At 38.6% G+C, this 12,790-nt stretch overlaps 1 protein-coding gene across 11 annotated transcripts in view; it reads left to right on the top strand.

Annotated features, from left to right (window-relative positions):
• Positions 1-12,790, top strand: part of Kmt2c (lysine methyltransferase 2C) — a 237,609-nt gene that overhangs the window by 121,412 nt on the left and 103,407 nt on the right. For 9 of the 11 annotated variants that reach the window (XM_069997141.1, XM_069997133.1, XM_069997140.1 and 6 more), the window contains exons 10-14: positions 5,417-5,586; positions 6,052-6,203; positions 7,803-7,916; positions 9,243-9,326; positions 10,063-10,775. In XM_069997141.1, coding sequence (XP_069853242.1) covers positions 5,417-5,586; positions 6,052-6,203; positions 7,803-7,916; positions 9,243-9,326; positions 10,063-10,775 — 1,233 coding nt within the window. The remainder of the gene's footprint in view (positions 1-5,416; positions 5,587-6,051; positions 6,204-7,802; positions 7,917-9,242; positions 9,327-10,062; positions 10,776-12,790) is intronic. The other 2 variants (XM_069997142.1, XM_069997135.1) reach the window with 1 other exon arrangement.

The raw sequence follows: 12,790 nt of genomic DNA, 5'->3' as shown, positions 1-12,790 counted from the left end.
GGCCTGGGCGTTGTCCCTCAGCTCTTCAGCTCAAGGCTAGCGCTCTACTACTTTGAGCCACAGCACCACTTCCGGCTTTTTTTTTTCTTTTTGCTTATGTGGTGCTGAGGAATCGAACCCAGGGCCTCATGCATGCAAGGCAAGTACTCTACCACTGAGCCACCTTCCCAGCCCCGTCCATGAGATTCTTATTTCAAGTTAGCCAGCAAAAAGCCCTAAGTCAAGCTGTGGCTTAAGTGGTAGAGCACAATCCTTAAGTGAAATAGCTAATCAAGGGTTCAAGGCTGCCCTGAGCACTGTCATACACAAAAAGACAAAATATACTACTTTTCTTTCTCCAGTCTTCATTGGAAATACGTTTTCCTCTTTTACTTTTGACTTGATGGAATTAACCTTTTTGACTTAAGCTAGATCATAGGCCTTGTCATATTTTCATTAGAAAAAAAATATATTCCCAGTGAGTATAATGACACACTCCTGTAATCAATCCTAGCACTCAGAAATTACAACAAGAAGATCATGGGTTTGAGATCACCCCAGATAACATTAAATAAAAAAGTGCGGGGGCTAGGAAGGTGGCTCAGTGGTAGAGCGCTTGCCTTGCATGCCTGAGGCCCTGGGTTTGACTCCCCAGCACCACATAAGCAAAAAGAAAAAAGCCAGAAGTGGCGCTATGGCTCAAGTGGTAGAGCACTAGCCTTGAGCTGAAGAGCTGAGGGACAGCGCCCAGGCCCAGAGCTCAGGCCCAATGACCGGACCCCCCCAAAAAAAAAAAGTGCATTAAAAATTTAAGGAACTAAGCTAAAAGTAAGCACAATTCCTCTCTGTTAATCTGAACTTCACTTCTGATTGTTTTTAAGCTTTAAAAATTATTTTTAGAGTCTTTTGGTTAACCTCGGAACAAAGATTGCCAATTTTCTGAAGCCCTATAAATTACTGTTCCCATTAGTCTTATCACAAGAATTTTTTACTCTAAGAACTTTTGTTTTAGATTTTTTCTCAGCTTACTTAGTATCATAGAAGAAAGTATTACTTCTTTAAAATTTTTTACTTGAAGCCATCCTTTTGGTGCCTGGAAGCTGTGGGGTGTTTATGTTCTTAATTGGTTGAATTTGTAGCCAGCATCAATCTGATAGAGTTTCTGAGCTAATAGACTTTTCCTGGACCGAGTTGGTGACTGCCAGTCTCTGGTCTGGGCCATTAAAAGGGCTGTAGAAGCGTTTGTTGTGTTGTTCTTAACAATTTTCTTTCTTTGGTGTTGCCCAAACATTTAGTTTCTTTACATTATCTTTACAACTGTGCAACTTTTTGTTGTTGGTGCCTGCTTTTAATTCCTTATGTTTTTTGTTCGGTCACATTGGAAATTTTTTTACAGAATTCTGGAAGTCTTTCTCAGGCTTGTTCTTCAACCTCCTTTAGTCTCCTTTCTTGTCTACGTGCTGACTATGGTAGTCTGGTATTCTCTTCCAGGATGACAATGCTTAGAATACTTTTGGTTGCTTAATTTTTAAATTCTGTTCTATGGAGGCATTATATATAATGGAGTACTTAGTCCTTGGGCTTTACAAACCTTAGGTTTTTTTTTTTTTTCAGTTATTAATGATCTTGGGCAAATTATTTGGCTTTCCTAAGTGTGTAGTGTGGAAAACTCTTACCTCAGAGATGGGGTCTGTCTGTAAATTGCTCAGCATAGTGCTTGGCACAAAATGAGCAACAAATCAACAACCATCTTGGAGTTCTTCATGGGAAAGTTCATCTTCTGAGTTGTTTGCAGGATGAGTCCTCCCTCAACTGTCACAAATTAAAATGACTTATGAGCAGGGCGCTCATGCCCATTATCATCACTACTCAGAAGGCTGAGATCTGAGCATCACAGTTCAAGCCAGCCTGTGCAGGAAATTCCATGGGAACCTTACTTCCAGTAAATCACTGAAAAAAACCAGAAGTAAAACTGTGGCTCAAGTGGTAGAGCACTAGCCTTGAGTACAAAAGTTCATGGACACTACCCAGGCCCCAATTTCAAAACCAAGGACCTGCACGTGTGCTCATATTCACACACACACACACACACACACACACACACACTTGTTTATTATGGAAATTAATTCATGAATTCCAATTTTTAATAATTTGTTACTTTTGTAATAATTGGTTACTTTTGTGCTCAAATTGTTCTGTGTGCCATTGATTGGTCCTTCAACCTATTTCCTATGCCCTTTGTCATGCCCTCACTGTTTGTTTGAACACTTTAATCCTTTTTTGCTATAACAAGGCAATTTTGTGTGTGCACACGCGTTTGTGTGCTATTCTGGAGTTTGAACTCAGGGCCTGGGCTCTGTCCCTGAGCTTCTTTAGCTCAAGGCTGGCTCTCTACCACTTGAGCCACTTCTGACTTTTTCTGAGTAGTTTATTGGAGATAAGAGTCTTATGGAATTTATTAGCTGGGCTGGCTTCAAACCAGGATCCTCAGATCTCAGCCTCCTTAGTTAGCTAGGATTGCAGGCATGAGCTACTAGCACCTGGCTTCTAACAAAGTGTTTTAAGCTTATTTTAGCCCTTCTTCCCAGCCCTGGAATTCGTTTAGTTTTTAATACAGGATTTTAGTGGGGAATGAGTGCTAGGGATGCTCCTTGCCCTTGAGAGTGTTTGCTTTCTTGCTCCTTCAGCCAATGAGGCTGGGAAACACTGTATATGCCTGCACACACACACACACACACACACACACACACTTTATATATACACAAACCTACTTCAGTTTGCTCTTAGTAAGGGTTTATTTCCCTTTTTTATTACTACTTACAATTTATTAAATATATAGGATGTTAAAATTCTTTCCAAAGTTGAATGAATCAATTGAATTTGAATGAAATCTTCTGCTTAGACAGTTGTCACTCCCCCCACCTTTTTAAAAAATCTCTTTTATCCTGTTCTGCTTAACCCTATTTTTAACAGGCCAACTTGTTTGCAGTTTATCCTACATTTAACTTCCCTTTTTCCCCCTTTGTTACACTAAAAAAATCTGGAAATTACTTCTTAACAATTCATGGAGATCTTGTTCTGGTTTTTTTGTTTGTTTTGTTTTGTTTTTTGTTGGTCGTGGTGCTTGAACTCAGAGCCTGGGCACTGTCCCTGAGCTTCTTTTGAAGCTCAAGACTAGCACTCTACCACTTGATCCACAGTGTCACTTTCGGCCTTTCCTGTGTATGTGGTACTAAGGAATTGAACCCAAAACTTCATGCATGTTAGGCAAGCACTCTACCACAAAGCCACATTTTTAGTCCTCACTTTTTAAAGGGCTGTTTATTTTAAAAGACCATCTTTGCCCCTTGGCTTGTAGTTCTATACTAGAGTTCTGGAATTATTTCTGGAAATAAAGTTTTATCCTGATTGTCCATCCGTTCATGCACTAGTATCATGCTATCTTAAATATACAGGGTGTATGTAGCATTTGGTAATGTGAATCCCCATCTAGACCTTTTCTGTTTCCTAGCCATTCTGCTGGTTTCATGTAGTTGTTTTCCTATGTGAACATTAGGGTCAGTTTATGTAATACTTTGTGTGTGTGGGGGGATTGTGGGGCCTGAACTCTGGGCCTGGGTACTGGCCCTCAACTCTTCTGCTCAAGGCCAATGCTCTACTACTTGAGCCACAGTGCCACTTCCTGCTTTTTCTGCTTATGTGGTGCTGAGGAATTGAATCCAGGACCTCATGCATGCAAGGCAAGCACTCTACTACTGAGCCACCTTCCCAGCTCTATGTAATACTATTTAAAATCTCATTAGCTTGACAGGCTCAATGGCTCACACTTCTAATTCCAGCTGCTCACCCTCCCCTCCCTCCTTTGCTCCCCTCCCTCCCTCCCTCCCTCCCCTCCCTTCCTCCCTTCCCTCCTCTTGGTCTTGAACTAATGGCCTGGACAGTGTCCCTCGGTTTTTTCACTTAGGGCTGTCTACCCCTTGAGCCACTGCTCCACTTCTGGCTTTTTGTGTGTGTGTGGGGGGGGGAAGGTTAGTTGGAGAGAAGCGTCTCACAGACTTTCCTGCCTGAGCTGGTTTTGAACTACAACCCTCAAATCTCAGCCTCCTGAGTAGCTAGGAGGAGCTGTTAGTTACCCAGCGTCTCACTCACGAGCCACATGTACCAAGCTTTGCAGGTGTGAGCTGTTGGCACCTGGTTATGAGAGATTGTGATGGAAGGATATTGATTGGAGGGTCGGCAGGGGTACCCAAGGAGTAAGCAGGTCAAGCCTGGCAAAACCAGGAGATCCTATCTGAAAAATAAAGTAAATATAGCTGGGATCCTGGCCCAAATGATAGCAAGCACAAGGCCCTGAGTTCATACTTCAGTGCCACAAAACAGCAGAAAACCTCATTGAAAAAGAATTGGATCACTTTGAACTTACTCATTGGTTTAGGAAGCGCTGCCATCTTGAGATGGAACTTATTAACCAATACAATGGATAGAGAATTTACATTCAGCTAGATGTAGATTTATGTCTTTTGAGAGTGTTTTATAATTTTCTCTATATAGATTCTGAATATTGAAGCTTATTTTTAACTATTTTGTTATGATAAATGAGATTTTTCTCATTATATCTTTTAATTGGTTTTTGTGTGATGTGAATTTTATTGTTGTGCATGCTAATTTTATATTATGCTTCTTTGTTGAATTTTTTAATTGTAGTTTGCAACTACAATTTTATTCTTAGTGTTATGCCTCTATTTTATTTTTCAGTCCTGTCCCTGAGATTTTTTTTGCTGAAGGTTCACACTCTACTGCTTTAAGCCACAGCTCCATTTCCTGTCTTCTGGTGGTTAATTACACATAAGAGTCTCAAGGACTTTCCTGTTCAAGCTGGCTTTGAAGCATGATCCTCAGATCTCAGCCTCCTGAGTAGCTAGGAATACAGGCGTGAGCCACCAGAGCTCCGCTTATTGTTGAGTTTTGGTGTAGTTGTTTTCATTTTCAAGCACCAAATTACCTGTAGTGGGTCATGCTACTTTGTTAGGAGAATTCTTGGTTTTGGTTTCTAAGCTATGGTGAAGCAATTGAATTATTCTTATTTCTATAATTAATGTGTTCAGTATCCTTATTCCACAAATCTGGTACTATGATTTTAGAATACGTTTTAAGTTTTAAGTTTATGTTGCTGTGTTTTTCATTTCTTCCACATTTATGTTCTCCTGGACATCCTCAACCCCTGTTTAAAATTTCCTGGAGGTTTTAGTTCAAACTTTGTGAAGGTAGACATTATTCAAGACAAGTGCATTTGCAAAATCATATACAGTAAATTGACATGAAAATTGAAACCTGATATATAATCTATAAATGTTTCATTGATTTCAAAGGTCTAAATAAGCACCACAATTAAAAGCATTACAGACTGCTTTTGTTTCTGTTTTTCCCCGGTGTCTAGAATTGCAGAATATGTGTAGAGTGTGGCACACGATCTAGTTCTCAGTGGCACCACAATTGCTTGGTCTGTGACACTTGTTACCAACAGCAGGATAACTTATGTCCTTTGTGTGGAAAGTGCTGCCATCCAGAATTGCAGAAAGACTTGCTCCATTGTAATATGTGCAGGAGGTAAGAAGAAAGTTATCCCATTTAGTTGTGTTGTTATTTGTTTTTTTGGTTGGGCCATGTGGTCATTTGCTCTATCATGTATGTTTAAGCACTCTATGTTAAGCACGTATGTTTATCATTCTATCAACCCCTTTCCTACTGAGTACTGTTAAAAATGGAATTACATTTTGTTCTTATGAGTCTGAAAGGCATAAGGAAGTGAATGGGCAAAAGATAGAGAAGATTAATCTAGAAATGAGCAGTCAGAAGTAAAAGATATGGAAGTCATATTTTTATGACACTCACAAATACCAGCTCCTTTTTGAAAGCATTGGTTAGTTGCCAGCCTCTGGAACCAGTTCCTCTTTCCTCCCTAACCCTGCTCATAACCATAGCCAGGTTTTAGCAGTGCCCTCCCTTTCTCTAGATACCTACCACCCTGACCTTAAATTAGAAGTTTTTATTTAAATGTACTTATCACTGCAGATGGGTTCACTTAGAATGTGACAAACAAACAGATCATGAACTGGATTCTCAACTCAAAGAAGAGTATATCTGCTTGTATTGTAAACACTTAGGAGCTGAGGTGGATGCCTTACTGCCTGGTGATGAAGTAGAGATGGCCGAGCTCAATGCAGGTAAATGTATATGTTCATCCAAACAACAACCAAAAGATCATTGTACCAGACTGTTGTTGCTGTATTATTTTAATCCATTGAGGGAATTCAGTATGTCAAATCCCACTTTATTCTTTAAGCTGCTGCTGCTTCTTCTTCTTCTTCCTTCTTCCTTCTTTCTTCTTCGTGTGTGTGCTAATCTGGGGTTTTGATCTCATGGCCCAGGTTCTATCCCTGAGCTTTTTTGCTCAAGGCTGGTGTTCTGCCACTTGAGCCACAACACCATGCCCTGTTTGTTTGTTTTAGTGTCTTGTTCTGTGGCTCAAGAAGGCCTCATCACTCCTGCTGTAGTCGTCTGAGGTTGGAATTACAAGTGTGCACCATGTTGCCTTCAGTTTCTCAACTTCTTTCTTCTTTGTCCGCACCTCCCTCCTCTCCCGCCACCCCCCTCCCCCGCCACCCCCCTCCCTGTGCTCTTCCAAGTGCTCATTCCCTGGTATTTATTTTGTTGAGCTTCAACTTTGCCTTTCTAAGGAATGACACTATTTGAATTCTCCCTCAAATCTACCACATTTCTCAGGCTTTAAGGGTTTTTCTTATCTTGGTCAGGCCTAATCTGATGGCTAAAATTTAGCTTATTTCAGACACTTGTACTTGAATTGGTAGGTCTAGTGTTTTCTTCAGCAGTGCCCTGGAAGGTCACAGTTTGGTGGCTCTTGACATGCCATCCTGTTTGTTTTTCAGAATCTGGGTTGTCTTGATAGAACAAATTTTGGTTTTATTACATTCTTCTTAAATGTTAATTGTCACCTCTGGAGCCTCAACTTTTGTTCAAGCAAAGAATATTTTTATTGGTATCCTGTTGTTATAACAAGATTCCTAAGACAATAAAGCAAATACTTATTGATAAAGAAAATAGATCTACTCATGAGATTGTTATTTCCTCAATATGATTGGATGCCTTTATAGAAGTTGTATTTTTATCTGGTACCAGTGCCTCATAACCTGTAATTCCAGCTACTCAGGAGCCTGAGATCTTGAGGATTTCAGTTTAAGCCAGCTCAGGCAGAAAAGTTAAAATAACCAGCGAAAGGCAGGGCTGGAGGTTTGGCTCAAGTGGTAGAGAGCCAGAGCCTAGCAAGGATGAGGTTGTGAATCCAAGCCACAATCTGCCCCCCACCTCCGTCCCTTGTCCCCCTTCCATGGTAATTAACCTTTCATTTTTCAGGATTCCATGCCATTCTGTTAGTATGCAATAGTGAAATGCCCTTTTAAAACAAGACAATCTGCATGTGTATACCCACACACACGAATGAATGAATGAATGAATGAATGAATGAATGAATGAATGATACAATCCAGGATCAATATCCCAGGCTGAAAGTGTATATTGTCAATTGACACATTGCCAATTACCTTTTAATGTATTACAGTTTCCTTATTAAAAAATACAAATATGTATTTGGTTCAAAACAAAGAATATCTGAGGAAAAACTTGTAGCATTTTTCTGGTGGTAATTTTCCCTTACTTGAAAGAACAGATCCATAATTAATTTTTGACATAATTAATACAAACAACAAAATTCACTGTGAGCTAAAGAATGAATAATTTTCTTTAAGATTCTAACACTGAAATGGAAGTTGACAGACCTGAAGAACAAATGGCATTTTTGGAGCCAACAATTGATAAAGACATCAATGCTAAGGAGTCCATTCCTGGAATTGTTCCAGATGGTAAGGATCTTTGTGCTAGTGGATTTACTCCGGGCTTTGAAGAAAACATGTATGTGCAGTGTACAAGTATATGAGTATATGCTAAAGCTTGACCTCCCTAAGTACAAATGAATCAAAGTCTATATACTTGGGAATATTAGGGAGTTGCTTTTTGGTATAAATTAATTGGCGAAAGCATCTATCTGTTTGTAGTTCGGCTGTAATCTAACTTTAATTACACATGTATTTTGTGTAGGGATCAAGTGACTTTTTTTTTTCCTTCTGTCATTCTTTTTTTTTTTTTTTTTTTTTTTTTGCTTTTTGCTTATGTGGTGCTGAGGAATTGAACCCAGGGCCTCTGGCATGCAAGGCAAGCACTTTACCTCTGAGCCACCTTCCCAGCCTCCTTCTGTCATTCTTGCACTTGCTAACTAGAACTGTTGCTGGTTGTGAGGCATTTCATGCTGAGATAGATATAAAATATGTATGCTATTAGGTCACCTTGGTGATTCTATTGAGAGTTATTTCAGTATTCAATTAAGAGTTTATAGTATTAAAATGGATGCTATTGAACTTGAAGATCTGGAATTAGCCAGATTTGGCATTGGGGATGAGAGGGAAGGGGAGATGCTTATGGACTTTGAGGCAAGTTTTGGTATTATATGTGAAGTTATATGTTAAATTATATGGTTATACATTGTTTTATATAGGTTATACATATATAATCTTAACAACTCGTTAAATATAATACTTACAAAAGATTAGAGAGAGCCAGGCACTGGTGGCTCGTACCTATAATCCTAGCTAGTTAGGAGGATGAGATCTGAGGATTGTGGTTCAAAGCCAGCCCAGGCAGGAACATCTGCAAGACTCTTATCTCCCATTAACCACCAGAAAACCAGAAGTGGTGCTGTGACTCAACTGGTAGAGTCCTTGTCTTGAGCTGAAGAGCTTAGGGACAGCACGCAGGCCCAGACTTCCAAGTCCCTTAACAGAGAGAGAGAGGGAGGGAGAGGGAGAGAGAGAGGGAGAGGGAGAGAGAGAGAGAGAGAGAGAGAGAGAGAGAGAGAGAGAGAGAGAGAGAGAGAGAGAGAGAGAGAGAGAGAGAGAGAGAGAGAGAGAGAGAGAGAATAAAGTGAAGGGAAATAATAAGTTATACAGATCTTACCATAGTACATCTACAGATCCTCAAGTTCTTTTTTGTTATGCATACATAGTAAACTGTGTTTCATGTTTATATTGGAAATTAGCATCTGATAATAAGATAATACTTGCAAGTTACTGTTTTGAGAGAAAAGTTAGAGCAATTTTGACTTTGCTAGAGATCCCATAATGTGTTATTTGTAGCAGCTGAAGTCCACACTGAGCAGCAGCAGCAGCGACCATGTCGTCCATCAGAAAGTCTTGGCACAGACGGTCTTCTCATTACTGGTAAGCAGTATGTTCAAACTTTCTTAATCTGATTAACTTACTAGATAATTGTTCATTAAATTTGTTTTTCAAATATGTTACTCTAAATATCTTTTTGCATTTGCTGCATGTATATTACAGGAAACAAAATCTTTTAATTAAGTGATGATTCTTTTTTGTTATTAGCGTACATTAGTTAGGTGGGATTTCATTGCATATGCACAGTATATCCCAATCAACCTTATCCCTCCTTCACAAAACAGTTTCAGTGGATTTCATTGTTTTATTTTCATAACTGCAAACAATCCCTGTCTACCATAGCAATCCTTTTTCATCTTCCTTGTTAGTTAGCCTAAGTTCCTCCCATTAGTAACTACCCTCCAAGAGAGCCTATTTCCATTTCCTTGCCCAAATGATTTTTTTTAATTTGGTCATATTGCTTGAACTCTGGGCCTGGGCCCAACTGATTTTTTTCTTGAAACAAATTGACACTGCATGTAGTTGTTCCTGTGTAAAGGTTTCTTTTTGTTTAATCAGTTTAGTACTGCCAGATCTGTTTCTTGATTTTACTTACTAATAAAGTCATGTTTTCAGAAGATCTGTGATTGATTCTAATTCACTAAACCTTTTGTGCTTTTAGTTTTTACCAGCATAATTCCTGCCCTTCTCCATATAAATCATAGTTTAATCATATATATCTATTTTTTTGAAATTTGTATATATATATATATATTAACATAAAGTATTTGAATTGTAGAATCATCTCTCAGCAAAATGAATCCTGATTTGGAAAATGATGTTTCCCCTGAGATTGGTGGTGAAAACATGGAAATGCCTTCTAAAGTGATGACAGTTTGTGATGAAGATCAGAATGGAGACAAAATGGAAGTGACAGAAAATATGGAGGACCTTACACAGGAGGTCACTGTGCAGCAAGATGATCAGCATTTGTTAAAGGAACCTACAGTGGTGACAGCCAAAGAAGCACCAAGCTCTCCCACATCAATTGAATCTGTCCTTGTTCCACCAGAAGCCTTAGTGTCCCCAAGTCAGGAGAGTATTTCTTTATGTTCTAGTGATCAGTTGCTTATTGACAGAGTTCAAGCAGAAATGGAACAGAAAGAAAATTCCAAATTTCCCACCGGGTGTATGGACTGTGAAATGACTCCTTCTATCGAGAGTTGCATGAAAGATGGCTTGTGCCAAGGGGACGGATCTATAAACTTACCTTCTGAGATTGAGTCATCATTTTCATCAGTGGAGATGAGCAAGACAAACACTGCTTCCTCCCCAACACATTCTTCAGACTTGCCTTCACATGACAGGCTGCAGGGTTACCCTTCGACGCTCAGCTCTCCTGCTGGAAATATCATGCCAACAACTTACATCTCAGTGGCTCCAAAAATCGGCATGGGTAAACCAGCTATTACAAAAAGGAAATTCTCTCCTGGTAGACCCCGATCCAAACAGGTAGGGTGATATTAATGATGTTCACAGAGAAGAGGTTGGAGGAGCTATGTAAATAAGAAAGTTTATGAGTAGGCTTGGTTTGTATGGTGACCTTTTCAGTCCTCAGAATGCAGATATAATGTTCACTTTTACATTTCTTGCCGTTATTTGAAAAACTCTGTTAATGAATTTGCTAAATTGATAAGGTGATTTGGAATTTCATCTTGGTTGGGACATAAACATGTAGTTTTCTAATACAAAGCACCTAAAACTAAAAAAAAAAAATAGGCAACACCAATTAATAGCTTTAAAAACAAAAGTTTGGGGTATTAATATATTAACTAACACTTTTTTATGTCCTTTCAATATTTATTTATTTATTTATTTTTTATTGTGAACATACTGTACAGAGGGGTTACAATTACAAGGGCAAGATAGTGAGTACATTTCCTATCAAGCATTGTAGCCTCCTCCTTTGTTTACCCTTCACATCCCTTCCCAGCCTCCCCCCATCCCCTACTAACCCTTTTCTTTTTAATTCTTGGTATTACTTAGTGTGTGTATATATATGTATATATTTAACTGTTTAATGCATCAAGATTTATGATTTTTATACTGAGGAACTCAAATTTTGGTGTGGTTTGACACACACATACACACTTGTGCAAAGTATTCAAATTAGGACTTTAATAGTTTTATGGAAGAAAAAATTCTTAATGTTGTGTTGCCATTCCTCAAGAAGTGAAGTGAACTTGGAAGAAATCAAACTCCAGCGTTTGCTCATTCTGAACAAGGGCTTTCCCACTGAGCTATATCCCTAGCTCTTGGCGTTTTGGAGATAGGATCTCATTCTTGAGATTCTCCCACATCAGCCTGCCACGTGGGATATCAGGTGTGCACCACAGCTCCAGCATCGTTGATGTCATTAAGTAGTCTCTTCCTTTATTTTATTTTTATTTTTAATTTTTGTTGGTTGTGGGACTAACTTGGGGCCTGAGTGCTATCTTTGATCTCTTTTTGCTCAAAAATAGCGCTCTGTCACTTCAAGCCACAGCAACACTTTGGTTTTCTGGTGGCTTATTGGAGATAAGAGTGTCATAGACTTTCCTGCCCAGGCTGGCTTTGAACCGCAATCATCCGATCTCAGCCTTCTGAGTAGCTAGGATTATAGGCATGAGCCACCAGCACTCAGCAAATAGTGTCCCTTTTTAAGGATGAATTCCTGTTCTTTTTAAGGGGGGATTTAAATAACACTACATAGTAAAATAAGGATAATATAGCTAAAAGTTACTGTTCTACACAATTGCTGCTTTCTGCTGAATTTTTTTAAATGGCAAGATATCAAACAGTAGAGAAGTATTTAATCATAGTAGTAATTTGGAGTTTTCAGTCTGATTCAAATTTCTTCCAGTAATTATAGTTTGGCTTTACAGGAATAATATATTATTCTTGATCAACTAGTTTTGGAATTAGCTAGTTTAAAAAAAATCTAACTTATTTTAACATGAAAATTAGGTTTCTCTAAATAAATCCCATATATATCTTATTCTCTAAATGGAAGTTGCACCAGAGACAGTGTCTCATGGGCTTAGTATTATTTTATAGAAATGATATATGCAATAAACCGAAATATTTTTTAAGTTTTCTTCTATGTATTTTCCTTGACACTTAATTTCTGTCCTATCAAGAGATTTTTGTTCTCAAATCAGTTCTTTTCCTCTGTAAGTCTTTCTTGTCATTATAAAAATAATAATTTTGTAGTTATGATTCTAAAAAGTCTAGAGTAATAGAAGTGTAAACTTCAAATTTACTTTTGATTCCTGTATTTATAGCCTTAAACGTTTGGAGTGTCAGGAGGTGGGTTGCACTACGCTACCCATCTGTCTTCAAATTCCTGAACTCAGGTGTTCAACCCTCTCACCAGCTATTCCTCCAAATAGCTGGGATTACACATTCATATTTCACATTCATATTACCAACTGCATGATGAACTTTTCTGTTAGATTATACTGATAATCTTTTCATATTTGGAGAGT

This window comes from Dipodomys merriami, unplaced genomic scaffold, assembly GCF_024711535.1.
Source record: "Dipodomys merriami isolate MVZ:Mamm:240054 unplaced genomic scaffold, mDipMer1.0.p SCAF_5, whole genome shotgun sequence".
NCBI classification, from domain to species: domain Eukaryota; kingdom Metazoa; phylum Chordata; class Mammalia; order Rodentia; family Heteromyidae; genus Dipodomys; species Dipodomys merriami.
This window is presented reverse-complemented; position numbering and strand designations above follow the sequence as displayed.